Source organism: Culex pipiens, chromosome 1 (genome assembly GCF_016801865.2).
Source record: "Culex pipiens pallens isolate TS chromosome 1, TS_CPP_V2, whole genome shotgun sequence".
Taxonomy (NCBI): Eukaryota; Metazoa; Arthropoda; class Insecta; order Diptera; family Culicidae; genus Culex; species Culex pipiens.
In genome coordinates, this window is record NC_068937.1 from 134,318,321 (window position 1) to 134,331,938 (window position 13,618).

At 40.5% G+C, this 13,618-nt stretch overlaps 1 protein-coding gene across 6 annotated transcripts; it reads right to left on the minus strand.

Annotated features, from left to right (window-relative positions):
- Positions 1-282: 282 nt before the first annotated feature.
- LOC120422549 (serine-arginine protein 55) lies at positions 283-10,317 on the minus strand. 6 transcript variants are annotated; one of them, XM_039586018.2, is made up of 9 exons: positions 10,128-10,316; positions 9,768-9,915; positions 9,620-9,690; positions 8,916-9,032; positions 8,152-8,233; positions 4,824-4,897; positions 2,111-2,143; positions 1,469-1,777; positions 283-1,401 (listed from the first exon to the last, which is right to left on the minus strand). In XM_039586018.2, exons 2-9 carry the CDS (start codon positions 9,891-9,893, stop codon positions 1,068-1,070), a joined length of 1,146 nt encoding a protein of 381 aa, XP_039441952.1. In that variant the 5' UTR covers positions 9,894-9,915; positions 10,128-10,316; the 3' UTR covers positions 283-1,067. The 6 variants fall into 6 exon arrangements, with proteins under 6 accessions (XP_039441952.1, XP_039441953.1, XP_039441951.1 ...); XM_039586019.2 differs by having other exon boundaries at positions 8,152-8,227; positions 10,123-10,316; XM_039586017.2 differs by having other exon boundaries at positions 10,123-10,316.
- Between the last annotated feature and the right edge of the window lie 3,301 nt (positions 10,318-13,618).

Below are 13,618 nucleotides of genomic sequence, written 5' to 3' on the forward strand. Positions count from 1 at the left end.
AACAAAAGCGCTACGGAAGACGATCGTTCGGCAGGCTGTAACAGCAGCAAAACAGAAAACCTGAGAACAGATCATACTACAATAGATACGCAAGTGTCGCAGTGGTCCGTGTCTGTTCACAGTAAAAAAAAAAAAAAAAAGCTGATGGTTGAATCGTCGGCGAAGAGGGAAAGCGTGCCGCCGCCGGGCAGAGACGGATTGTCGGAGGTCTTTAGAGAATAAAACGAAGAAATGTTGATTGGATTTCGAAGTTTTCTACAGCACAGCCAAACCAATCCGACGTAATCTTAATCGAGCTTCCTTTATTCAACTCTCTACATCTCTCACTACACTCAACTACCAGAAGTACAGTCCAAAGTGGCGTTACGGAACGTTTCACACCTAAACAAGAGGTACAATCGAATAGGATGTGTTTTATCATTATTGTTTAATCAAGTATCAAAGACGAGAAGACGTGAAATTAATACGCAAGTATTGTTTGTGGTTTTATTCATTGTGTGTCCTTACTTCCATCTTCCTTCAGCGAGAGATCCATAACTTAATTCCATTCACACTCACCAACACACAGTGTCTACACGAAGATTTGGGCTTACCTAGCTTCTTTCCTTTTCTTTTCCCCTATCGCTCTTTCCATGACTTGTGTTTCTTTTAACAATTGATATTAAAAGTATTCCTAATTTTATGTTTTTTATAGTTTTGCTTTCACGCCTTACGCGCAATTTCCTTACAGAAAATAAAAAAGAAGATAGTGTGAAACCTTACTGTTTTTAAGTGTGTGTGTGTTGTATCAATTTATAAACCGAGAAAATTACGATCCGTTTCGCGCTTTTTGTGTGTGTGTGAAAACAACCCAATCGTAATCGTAGCTTAAAACCTAACCTTTAATTGTATGTATTTTGTGTAATCTACATAAAAGAAAACAAAAAAATGCTCCTCCTCTCGCGAAAATCAGAGCAACACCCCCAACTCGTGTGTTAGCTGAGTGTGAGTTTGTTTTTTGCTTGTTTGTTGTTGTTGTTGTATCAGGTTTAATTCTAAAATGTCCCAGCGGCACCACCAAGTTCCGCCTAGTCGTCCATGCTTTCGTTGCGCTCGGGCGAGTGGTCGTTGTTCTTGGGCGACGCCGACCGGGATTTTCCGTCCCGTTTGTCTGCCGGCGAGCGTGACCGGTCGCGGGAACCGCCGCGCGACCCACCACGGGAGCCTCCCCGGGAGCGGGAACGCGAGTGCGCCGACCGCGAGCGGCTGCGGGATTTGTTATCCTTGGACTTGGAGCGCGACCGGGAGCGGGGGCTGCGGCTGCGTGACTTGGCGTCCTTGGACTTGGACCGGCTTCGGCTGCGGTCGCGCTCGACGGAGCGGGATCGCGACTTGGACTTGGAGTCGCGCTCGCGGGATTTGCTGTGGAAGGGCAATGGGTGTATAGTGAGAATGGTTTTAACAAATGACGCGCGCCGTTAATACTCACTTGGAGCGGGATCGGGACCGCTTGGAGGCGACGCTGGCACTGCGCGATTTGGACCGGCTACGGGACTTGGACCGGCTGCGGCTGGAGCGACGCGACCGAGATCTGCTACGGCTGGAGCGGCGCCTCGAGCGGGACCGCGAACGGCTGCTGGACGACCGAGAGCGGCCCCGTCCGTTGCGGCCTCCGCTGCTGCCACCGTTGCGTCCACCGCGGTCCTCCACCAGCCGGATGCGACGTCCGTTCAGCTCCGTATCGTCCAGCTTCTCGATGGCGGTCTTCATGTCCGAACTGGTCGCGAACTCGACGACACTGTTGAAAGCCCAAACAAAATTAGCAAAATTTGAGTTCAACCTGCGCGCGACGAACTAAGCTTCTCGTTTTGGATAATACCGTACAGGACCCGTTCACCGCGCCAGTAGGAGGTCCATTCCAAATTGGTTTTGTAAAACAATAAAGTTTGCGCGTTTCAGCGCAACTTGCAAAAGAATGGACGAACAAACCCACGGGAACGATGAATGGGTTCTCACAATTGCAGCAAATCGACAGAGCTCAAGCTTTTCAACATTCGTTTGCTATTGTTTGTTTTGTTTTTTCATGATGGAATTGTTTGTAGAAAAGAAAAAAAAAGAAGTGTTTTGTTACCCGTAGTATTGCGGTGAATGGCGCCCGCGGGTCCTTTACGGTACATGAAAGAGAGAGCGGGTGTTATTGAATTTGGATTGACTTGGACGGGGTCAATTGGTGGCTCCATTTGGCATAATGTATGGTGGTTTTGTACTGCAACTTGGTTTTTGTCACTCCAACTGAAGGGTGGAATTGCAATAATGTGATTGCAGCAGCGGTTAATCTTCCTGTTCTAATAATAGACTGCAAACTTGGGGTTCAGTTAGAGTCCCATGGAAAACAGGTTACAGTCCAGACTCGATCATCCAAAGTGATCCAAATATCTCTGAGCAATTATCTACGAAATCGGTCTTTTTTAGAATTTTAATTTTTGCATTTTTTAATCCGGCTGAAACTTTTTTGGTGCCTTCGGTATGCCCAAAGAAGCCATTTCGCATCATTAGTTTGGCCATATAATTTTTCATACAAATTTGGCAGCTGTCCATACAAAAACTATAAATGAAAATTCAAAAATCTGTATCTTTTGAAGGAATTTTTTGATCGATTTGGTGTCTTCGGCAAAGTTGTAGGTATGGATACGGACTACACTGAAAAAAAATGATACACGGTACAAACAAATTTGGTGATTTTTTATTTATCTTTTTGTCACTAAAAGTTTATTTGCAAAAAAAAACAATTTTTTTTTTTTTTTTTTCATTTTTTGATATGTTTTAGAGGACATCGAATGCCAACTTTTCAGAAATTTCCAGGTTGTGCAAAACATCTTTGACCGAGTTATAAATTTTTGAAGCAATACTGATTTTAAAAAAAAAAATCGAAATATTGGCTGCAAAAATTTTCAAACTTCATTTTTCGATGTAAAATTAAATTTGCAATCAAAAAGTACTTCAGTGAAATTTTGATAAAGTGCACCGTTTTCAAGTTAAGGCCATTTTTAGGTAACTTTTTTGAAAATAGTCACAGTTTTTCATTTTTTTAAATTAGTGCACATGTTTGCCCACTTTTGAAAAAATATTTTTGAAAAGCTGAGAAAATTCTCTATATTTTGCTTTTTTGAACTTTGTTGCTGAGATATTGCCATGCAAAGGTTTAAAAACATGAAAATTGATGTTTTCCAAGTCTCACCCAAACAACCCACCATTTTCTAACGTCGATATCTCAGCAACTAATGGTCCGATTTACAATGTTAAAATATGAAACATTCGTGAAATTTTCCGATCTTTTCGAAAAAAATATTTTCAAAATTTTTAAATAAAGACTAATATTTAAAAAGGGCCAAAAATTCAATAGAACACCCTTTTAAATGTTAGTCTTGGGTTAAAAAATTTAAAAATATTTTTTTCGAAAAGTTCGGAAAATTTTACGAATGTTTCATATTTTAATATTGTAATTCGGACCATTAGTTGCTGAGATATCAACATTAGAAAACGGTGGGTTGTTTGGGTGAGACTTAGAAAACATCAATTTTCATGTTTTTAAACCTTTGCATGGCAATGTCTCAGCAACTAAGGGTCGTATCAACAAAGTTCAAAAAAGCTAAATATAGAGAATTTTCTCAGCTTTTCAAAAATATTTTTTTCAAAAGTGGGCAAACATGTGCACTAATTTAAAAAAAATGAATAACTGCGAATATTTTGAAAAAAGTAACCTAAAAATGGCTATAACTTGAAAACGGTGCACTTTATCAAAATTTCACTGAAGTACTTTTTAATTGCAAATTTGATTTTACATCGAAAAATGAAGTTGAAACATTTTTGCGACCAACATTTCGATTTTTTGAAAAAATCAGTATTGATTAAAAAATTCATAACTCGGTCAAAGATTTTTTGAACAACCTGGAAATTTCTGAAAAGTTGGCATTTGATGTCCTCTAAAACATATCAAAAAATGAAAAAAATTAAAAATAGTGTTTTTTTAGGTTTTTTTGCAAATTAAGTTTTAGTGACAAAAAGTTAAATAAAAAATCACCAAATTTTTTTATACCGTGTATCATTTTTTTCAGTGTAGTCCGTATCCTCACCTACAACTTTGCCGAAGACACCAAATCGATCAAAAAATTCCTTCAAAAGATACAGATTTTTGAATTTTCATTTATCGTTTTTGTATGGACAGCTGCCAAATTTGTATGAAAAATTATATGGCCAAACTAATAAGGCTTTCTAGGCCCAGTGAAAAAAATATAATTTAACCGTAAAATGACGAACTTCTCGTCACAGTGTCCTGATGCAAACAATGATCGAGCTCGAGCTGTCACAGCCCTGCGAAGTATGTTGGCTGACACATCGGGCGGCCAGTCAAAAAAACCAGCTAGAAGTCGCCTGACAAAAAACTTTTGCTAGAAAGAGATAATGTAAACATACTTTGAATGTGTTGGTAAATTTCTGACAAGAAAGCCTTATGATGCAAAATGGCTTCTTTGGGCATACCGAAGACACCAAAAAAGTTTCAGTCGGATTAAAAAATACAAAAAAAAATCGAATGACCGAAATCTGAGAGAACTGCTCCTATGGGATTATGGGAAAGAATAGTTAGTCTGATGACTTGGTTTACGTTAGGAACGAACCATGCTAAGAAGTTTTGGTACTTTGGGAATCTCTGGAATGAGACATTGTATCCGTTATTATTTGAACAATCTGAACTTCAGATACTCAAAATATCCGGGTAATCGTGTCTGGACTGGAAGTTATGCCAAATGTGTCTACTAATGTTTCGTAACGAACCAAAAACTTACCCCTCATTCTTGCGCTGCTTGTGGGCATCGGCGTAGGTGACCTCTCCGGCTTGGCGCATGTAGTCCTTCAGGTCCTGTGTTTATTTATCCGTCAAAGGCAAACAAAAAACCAAAATAAAAAAAGGAAAGGAAACAACAGACGAAAAGGGTCCATTAGTATTGGCGGGCAGAGCGACAAGTACAGCTTCGGGGTTGAGATTGTGCCTAACACTAGAAAAATGTATTACACGACTATGGGGGAGATCGATCGTCACTTTCACTACACGCGCACTTGAGATACTAGTTTTGGGGGCTCGACCACGACCTGCCTGCAATTTGTTTGGGGGGGTCAATCTGAGTTTCTTTGTTTCTCTTTCATAATGAAAAGAATCATCTGCGATTTGGCGATCGTAAGGCCGGGTCTTCCTTCAAGTTGTGTGGGGTGGCATTCCTTGGCGATTTCAGCTGTTTCCGTCCTCTTTTGGCAGAAGCTTCTCTCGAGAATATCCTTTCCGTTCGAGATCTTTCGGTTGGCAAACGTCTTCTCCTTCTTTATTTTGGCTTGGTTATTCCTCATTGTTTCAACCGTGTTTGTCCTTCGATCCAGATCTTGGTTGTTTGGCTAGCCTTTTGGGCGATGACGATTTGGGGCTTCCTCTCTCTCATTCCTCTTTGGTTGCATTCCAGATTGATCAGGCAAGAATCGTCTGAGCGTCCCTTCGTCCTCGTGTTTGTGAGCATGATTCTTTTCATTATGAACAGATTTCCCCCCGTTGTAAAACCCTCGAGACCTTCGCGCGTGGCACACTTTCTGACTCGAGCGTAAACAATAACAAAAAACAAAGCAATATAGTGGGGAACACGTTAGTCGTAAGACATTACTGATTGGCTTCTTGCTTGCTGCGATTTACACTGGTTTCCAGAAAAAAGAAATGGTTCTAACGAGAAAGTGAGTACAAAAATATCGACCATTACCTTGGCGGGGTCGGGGACACAAACTCTCTTTCTCGCTCGCTTTCTCGCGCGCTCTCTGTCTCTCACATGGGGGGGCAGATCATCATCATCATCGTCAACGTAACGGGCGTCGCACGATCCACCAAACGGATCCGACGATGCGGGGGGAAAAAACGGGACGCGAACCGGGCCTTGTTCCAAACCGGTTCACACAAAACCAACGAGCAAGTGTGACCCCTCCAGCGCGCTTTGGTCGAGCGGTCCGCACGATTGGAAGAATTCTGTCTCTCGATTTGGGGGGGATGACCTCAACACACGTGACGACCTTGAATAGTGTCTCCCTCTCTCTTTGTTTTGATTTTGTCCTTTTCGAGATTTCAGTCAAGCCTCGTCTCTTCCGGTCTCGCGGATGGGAACCTCGGTGTGAGTAATGGATTGGAGCTTTAAATTTGATTCGAAAATTCAGAAAATTAATAGAAATGATAAACTCTCTCTCCCTCTGTCTCTTTCTCGGTGTAACTGCTAGGATAAAATCCGTACCGACGCTTCAGGGATGGCACATCAAAATTGCGCCAACAAAACAGTTTCCCGAGGGAGCCAGCTTTGTTCAACGAGCTTCGATGAACCCATCCCGAAGCGCGGAGAAGCACGAACTTGTAAGTGTATGAGTGTGAGTGTGTGTAAAAAGGTGAGTACTTTTTGGTGCTCTCTCTCTCTGTCGGGGTGGGCGTGAAGCGCTCTGCAGTGGCGGGGTCCTCGGCCAACGACGACCTTTGGGACCGATCTTTCCAGGTTGACCACCCCATCGGATGACGGATTTCGGCAACGCCACGCCAGCAAACGGACAACCAGAGGGGGGGAAGAAACTTGTTCCGCGTCTTGTCTGGGGGGGTGCGGGTGGTGGAAGTTCGTCTTTTCGCACATCATCATCCATCGATTGCTCAGATGATCGCGCGCTCATCACAATCCGTGCTGGCCCCAGGGTGGTCTTCCGGTTCAGTGTTTGAGCGACAATCTCCCTTTATCTCTCTCTCTCTCTCTGTCAGTGTGTGTTACTCTGCAAACCTCACGTTTTTGAAAGGAGGGTTGCCTTTTAGGAAAAGATAACAGTAATAAGAGGTTTTACTATGGGGTGGCTTGATCGTTTCGCAGACGGAGTCGGGTTTTTTTTTGGTTTGATTCATTTTTTTTTTGTTTAGAAATTCTTCCGTAAATGTAAAAGCTCTCAATAAAAAGGGGGGTTTTCTTTACAGATCAACATATACACAAACGAGGTTTAAACAAGGTGGGGAAAGTGGGGGAGTTTGAGTTTAGTGTTAAGGTTAAACAGCTCTCTATAGAAGACAGGCTTAAAAGGTTTAGAGGTAGTCTCTCAGGTGTGAGGTGGTTTATAACTACGAAGGGGGGGAAAGGGAATCCAACAAAGCCCAGCGCTCATTTCATGCATAACGAGACACTCGCTGGTGGCGGAACCGACAGCGGAAATCCCAGTGGCGCAACGTCTTCCGACATGAAACGGTAACTTGTGCTTTCCTTCTCAATCCGGGGGTCCTTCTTAGTGCCTTCCATTGCTTTTGCTTGTTTAGCCCAATCGTCCAGAGTTTTGCCACAGAGTCTGATCGTTTCCAGGAGTCCCGGGCCTTGCCATTGGCCTCGGGGGGTTTGTCGAGTTCCATCGATCCATGTTGGTTCATTTTGGTGCAATCTTTTGCTTTCAAGTTTGTGTGATCCATTGTATTCGCCAGTGTGTACGCCAGAAAATGCCGCCTCAAGACAACACAAGCATGCCGAGTCTATCGGGTTCAGGACGTTCGACCACTGGGAATGCCGCTGCCGAAGACAGCCGGATTAGAATGTGAAGTAACAACAAAAAAAAGTGTGTCAAGTTGTGTTTGTTCCGTACCAAATCCGAATAAACTAGCTGCGATTTGTGGGTTGGCTTTAAGCAGATTTTAAACTTACAAAAAACTGGAACAACACACAAATCTCAGCTGGTTCGAAATAAAAAAAAACAATGTACACAGTTTGTTTCAACCATTTGCAAAGTCAAAATTAGGTAAAACTAACCAGCTCCAATTTAACATCCTTTTACCAGAAAACCAAAGAAAACGTTATTTTGTTAGTATTATTGCGTAAAAAGAAGAAACAAAGTGAGCACACGAACAAACACGCGCGCTTTGTCTGATTTCGTTATTGATCGTGTGCCTTGCAGTGAACTTAACTTTAACATGTTTTGTTAACTGCAAAGGACACGACTTTTCACAACACAAATCTACCGAAAAGCCGGGAAACCTTTCATGTTACATAACAACTAAAACTAAAGATAACACACTTTTCTACAGTTTGGGAAACGGGAAATCGGTGCTAAAAAGGCTAAAACCGGTCCGGTACATACCTGCCAGCTAACGCGCGACGACAGATTCTCCACAATCAGGCGGTACTCGGTCCGCAGGGGTGGTCCGTAGCGGGAGCTGTTCCTGCAAGCGTTACGATACCTTGATCATCGGCAATAACAATATCGAATAGGTATGGGGCGCGTGAAAGACCTTCTCCGAACTGGAGCTAACGACTCTCTGGAAGATGGACGCTGATGATACCAAAGTGACTAATGGCCGCTCAGAGGAGTGGTGTTATTGATGCAGAAACAGAATTTCTAACCGAAATATATGCACTCGGGTAACTCCGATGTGATCTTCGAGTTTGTAGAATGTATTAAAAAATCGCTTCCCAATCACAGACGTAAACTTCAAGTACCTAAAATGAACTAGTTTTTCATCGCTACTACAACTTTGGAGAGTCCAGAAGGAACTCTCCCTGGTTGAGTCTGTCTGATAAAACATACTTTGACTTTTTAATTTGATATTTTCAGCAATACTAGATTTACACAAACATTTTTACTAGCCATCGAAATTTGCGTTGTATTCTTGAATATAGACTCATAGGAACATTCAGCAGAAATCAATCCATTAACCATCCTGAACTACCATGACTCTTGAGATTCTATTGAGATTAAAAACCACTTCACTCTGGTACCATCGTTGTCGCTATTTTCAGCTGATAAAACTGGCTCCGCTGCCAGTTCCATCCAAATTACGTTATTCAACGCCATTCCGGTTATGTCTACGGTGCAACTACTTTGACTGTTTGCGCTTAACTCACTTGTCATAGCGGCCACCGCCGCCCCGTCCGCGATCGCCGTACCGATCGCCACCGCGGTCATACTCGCGCCGGCCGCCGGGCCCACGTGCCGTCCCGCGGGCAGGTTCAACGACCACTCTGTAAATAGAGAGAGAGAAAGAGGTGAACATGCGTGGGATGACATCATAATTCTGGATTTGCTTTTCTGGGAAGCCGGTTCACAAACATGGCAAGACCACTTTGGGTGGTTCTGTGTTGCAAGAAATGCCGGTTGCCGCATAGGGTTCTCGGAGGTCAACAAACTTCGTGGGAAAAGGTAGAAGCTGGTCAATATTCTTACCAAAGGCTATGTGTTCTGCGCAAAACTTAACTTTTCGAAAGCTTCTGGTAAAGAACAATGATAACAAGCACTTGAACAAGTGGCAAACAATTCAGATAACGCCAAGAACGTCAGAAAAGCACTTGAGTAAACATTAAACTCAGTAGGCATTTAGCGCTGGTTCCGTTGACTGAAGTTCAGAACAAAACAACAATTTTGCAAGCTTTTAAGGTGAACCGCTGATGTCATGCTGTCTCTAGGCAACAAAAATAACAATTTTTATGAACACATTAGGTAGATAGTCGTTTTGTCTGTCGATTTTCGCCCCGCAAGCATCGAGATTGTTGGGAAACATGTTTGATTGAGCGTATCGACGGCCGGGTTACACAATCTGGTAGCCACTTACCGTTCCCCTAGCAGCTCTTTCCCGTTGAGTTCGTAGACGGCGTCGTCTGCGTCGCGGTAGTCTTCAAATTCCTGGCGAAATCAAGAAGGAAAAGCATCGTTACAGTTAATATTCCAAAATCGCGTTAAAATCATGCTCGAAAACTCACCACAAACCCGTATCCGTTCTTGATCAGAATGTCGCGCGTCCTTCCGTAGCCCTTGAAGAAGCGCTCCAGGTCGCGCTCGCGGACACCGTACGGCAGTCCACCGACGTACACTCTCGACCCGACCATCGCTGTTTACTCCAGGTGCAAGCTGCAATCAAAAACACATAAACCTTTCATTAGCAAATTTTTCAAAAAAAAAACCCTTAAGCGCCTGCTACGCGGCGGTTCGTTTCTGCGAAAATCCAACATGGCGGCGGCTGGTTCCTCACCGACACCACCAAAAATTGGCAAACCCCGCAAAGTACGCCCGAAAACCCCCCAAAAACACCCTTAAAAGCACGAAAACCACACTTACCTCACTTTGTAGCAATTTGACACACTTTCCGAGCGTTTCCGGCGAAGAAATCTCACTTTTTCCACGCACCGCACCAGCCAACGTGGTGAAAAATTCAAAATGGAGTGTGCGGCTTCGTTTTTTCTCTCTGCTCTCTATGTGGGCGACGCACCGCGAAATACGTCCGACCTCTTGCAACGGCAAAGCACGAATGAACGAAGGGGAGGCAAAATGAAAACGAACTTTGCGCTTTGCGGCCCGCCGCGGTTGCTTTGACAGTTGTTGGTAGCGACAGAGGGGGTGAAATATTTCACAACTAGGGTAGGTAGAGAGATTTTGGTCCAAATCCGTCAGAGGCAGAACTTTGCGCCAGTTCGAAAAATTTCTTTAAAATCCTTTGAATTTAAACTTGTTGAATCCCGAATTACCTTATATAAGGGTCGAAGCTGAATACGCAGAATATTAAAACTTAAAGGCTGGATTTTGTTTTTTGCTCGAAATGAAGTAATCCAAAGTCCAAAAGTCTTACAATAATCATAAAATAATAAAAAAAATGTAAACATGCGATTTCAGCAATTCATAAATAAAAAAAACAATATTTAAAAAATCGAAAACTAAAATAGAACAAAACAAAAATCTAAAATAAAAAAAAAGTTTAAAAATTCAAAACTAAAAAAATCATAAATAAATTATAGTTGAAAAATTAAAAAAATCTGCAATTTATTAACTAAAAAAGTAGAAAGTTCTAAACTTCAAAAATTATTACGTTCTTAAAATCTAGATTCCAAAAATCTTAAATTCTCAATTTTAAAAATGAAAAACAATCAAAATATAAAAAATACAGATTTACAATCAAATTATAATTTCAAAATTGAAATGAATTATAAATAAATCTAAAATGCAACAAATAAAAATTTAGAAAATCAAAACAAAAATCCAGAATCTAAGGATTTGAATTTTTTTACAGTTCATACATGAATATCCGAAATCTACGTAAAATAATCCCCCCCCCCCACCCCCCACCCTTCAAAATCCTGAAAAATCGGGGGCAAACAAAATATTTTTTGCACGAAACTTCATAATTTTAATGGAAAAAGAGGTTTCATCAACTGAAAACAATTTGAAATACATTTTCCTGTGTTTAAAACAATGTTTAGCATGTTTAGGAACGATTAAAAATATTCAGAATTTTTGTGAAATTCCGATATACAGTAGGGGAACAGCATCTAATTCCAGCGTGCCTCTAATGTTGGCAGGTCAGAACTTTGACATTCAATTAAAGCTAATTAAAAGCTGTTTCAACTGAATTCGAATGATAAACAGCTCAATAAGAAGTGAGCAAGCAAGTTTCTATAAAAAGTTTTGCAAAATTAGTTGTTTGAATAGTGAAAATCAGCAAATTGGATGGAGTTAGGAGCGAGAGCTTAACCTGCCAAACATACGAGAATTTCCCCTACTGCAAAAACGTTTTAATCGCGAAAAAAAAAATTTAATACTATTGATCCTTGCACTGTAACTTGGATTTGGCCCGCACTTTTCTCTCGCACTTTTGACAACAAAATTTCCAAAAACTAGGCAACCAGCAGTTCCAGACTTTTTTTTGATTAGGTCCTATAAACATATGAAAGACAATAGCTTATAGGACCTTTTCAAAAAAAACTCTAGAGTTGTTTATTTACATTTCCAGTCGCAGTTTCCACCAAACTGGACATTCGCACTTTAAAATTGCGATTGACAGGTGAGCAACATCGGCTCGCTTTGATCATTTTTTGAGAAAATTAAAATTTCCTAAGCCAGTTTGACAAGTCGCAATAGTGCGATCGATAGCAATAATTTAGTGCGAAGTCCAAGTTAGTGAGAATTGCGCAATAACATTTCTTGAAATCCAATTAAATTTTGTAATTTTTGTTTTGTTTTCTTGATAGTGCCTTACTGCCGTTCTACGCATAATTGTCCCATGTCAGTTTTGGACGATTTTGACTTTATGACATTTTTAAGTTTAGTTGGATGTGTACTTTAAGAAAAACACATAAAATCTGGTACTTTGTTCTGAAACTCATGAAAAACAACACCAAGTCTGTTTGTCCCATCGCTAAACTTCTACGCATAATTGTCCCACCAAGTATTTTCTCATAAGGAATCAATAGTTTTATGAAGCATTATGTCGTGTTTACCTGTTGTTAAGCAAGAGGATCACAAAGAAGAGTGATAAACTGCTAACTGGGGCGATTAGGGACACATAGGGCGAATAGGAACCCACGGGACAATTATGCGTAGAAACACAGAAATCGGTCGAAAATTTCAATCGCGTTTTTTCTCAGTTGCACTTTTTTGAACATGGGACAATTATGCGTAGAACGGCAGCTTAGTCAAAGAAAAAAATGTTCCAAAATGGATTATGATACATCACACAGCTGAAAGAAACCCCAAAACTCTGTTTATAATGCAAAAAAAAATGTAGCTGGATTATTCACCAATAAAACTGAGCTAAATAACTAAGAATTAAAAATTCACGAATTTACGACGACAGAGTAACACAGAGTTACCACTGCCTCTTGATTTTTGGTTCAACTTTGTGGTTCACCGTAGGTACACCGCACGCCTGCTGCCAGCAAACCTTTTTTTTATAAAATTATTTTTAATAGGTCCTTTTCGGTACTGGGACCTGGTTAGGACTGAGTCGGCTTTTGTAACTACATTTACCAGCAAACCTTATGGAGCCAAAAAATTAAATGACTTTTCTTCGGACTGGTTACTCTGGGTTATTCTGTGGATATGTATACGAATTTTAGGAATTTTGAACTTCGAGAACTTTGGAAAAAGGTGAATTATATGAATTTAAAAATTGATGGATTTAAGAATTTTAAAATTTTACAAATTCAAAATTTTGGAATGAATAAAAAAGAATTTTAGTTTAACTTTTTGTTTATTCAGAATTTTTTTAGTTTATGACTTTTTAATTTCTGGAATTTTGTTAAATTGATGAACCAATGAAAAAATTAAAAAAAAATGAAGTTGGATTTATTTGCGAAAAAACAGACCAAATTAAGAATCAATTATTCATTTTGTTCGGACACTTGGACAAGGTTGAAAATCACTATCGTGGACTTAAAAAAGCCAAAACAGCAAAACAACAACAAAAAAAGAGATTACTATGGGATATTTAGATATGGAATAACAACAAACAGAGAATTGACTATTTATGTAATTCTTTTTCTTTAATAACTATTCTTAATTATCGAGTAAGGTTGAAATACGCTTTTCATAGATTTATTTAAAAAAAATATATCAAGTTTTTATATTCCGAGAAATGTCCATCCGGGGAATTTTTCATTCCGGAAACCTACCTTCCAAGATATAGGATTGGGACCATCCAAAAACCACATGGACATGTTGAATTTGTAAAACCTTTTTTTATGGAGCGTGGACAAACGTCGTGTTTTTTTTAATCACACGGTGCTTCAAAACTTATTTTGTCGTCTATGGGCCATCATCGGAAGAGCGAACGAGTCTCACC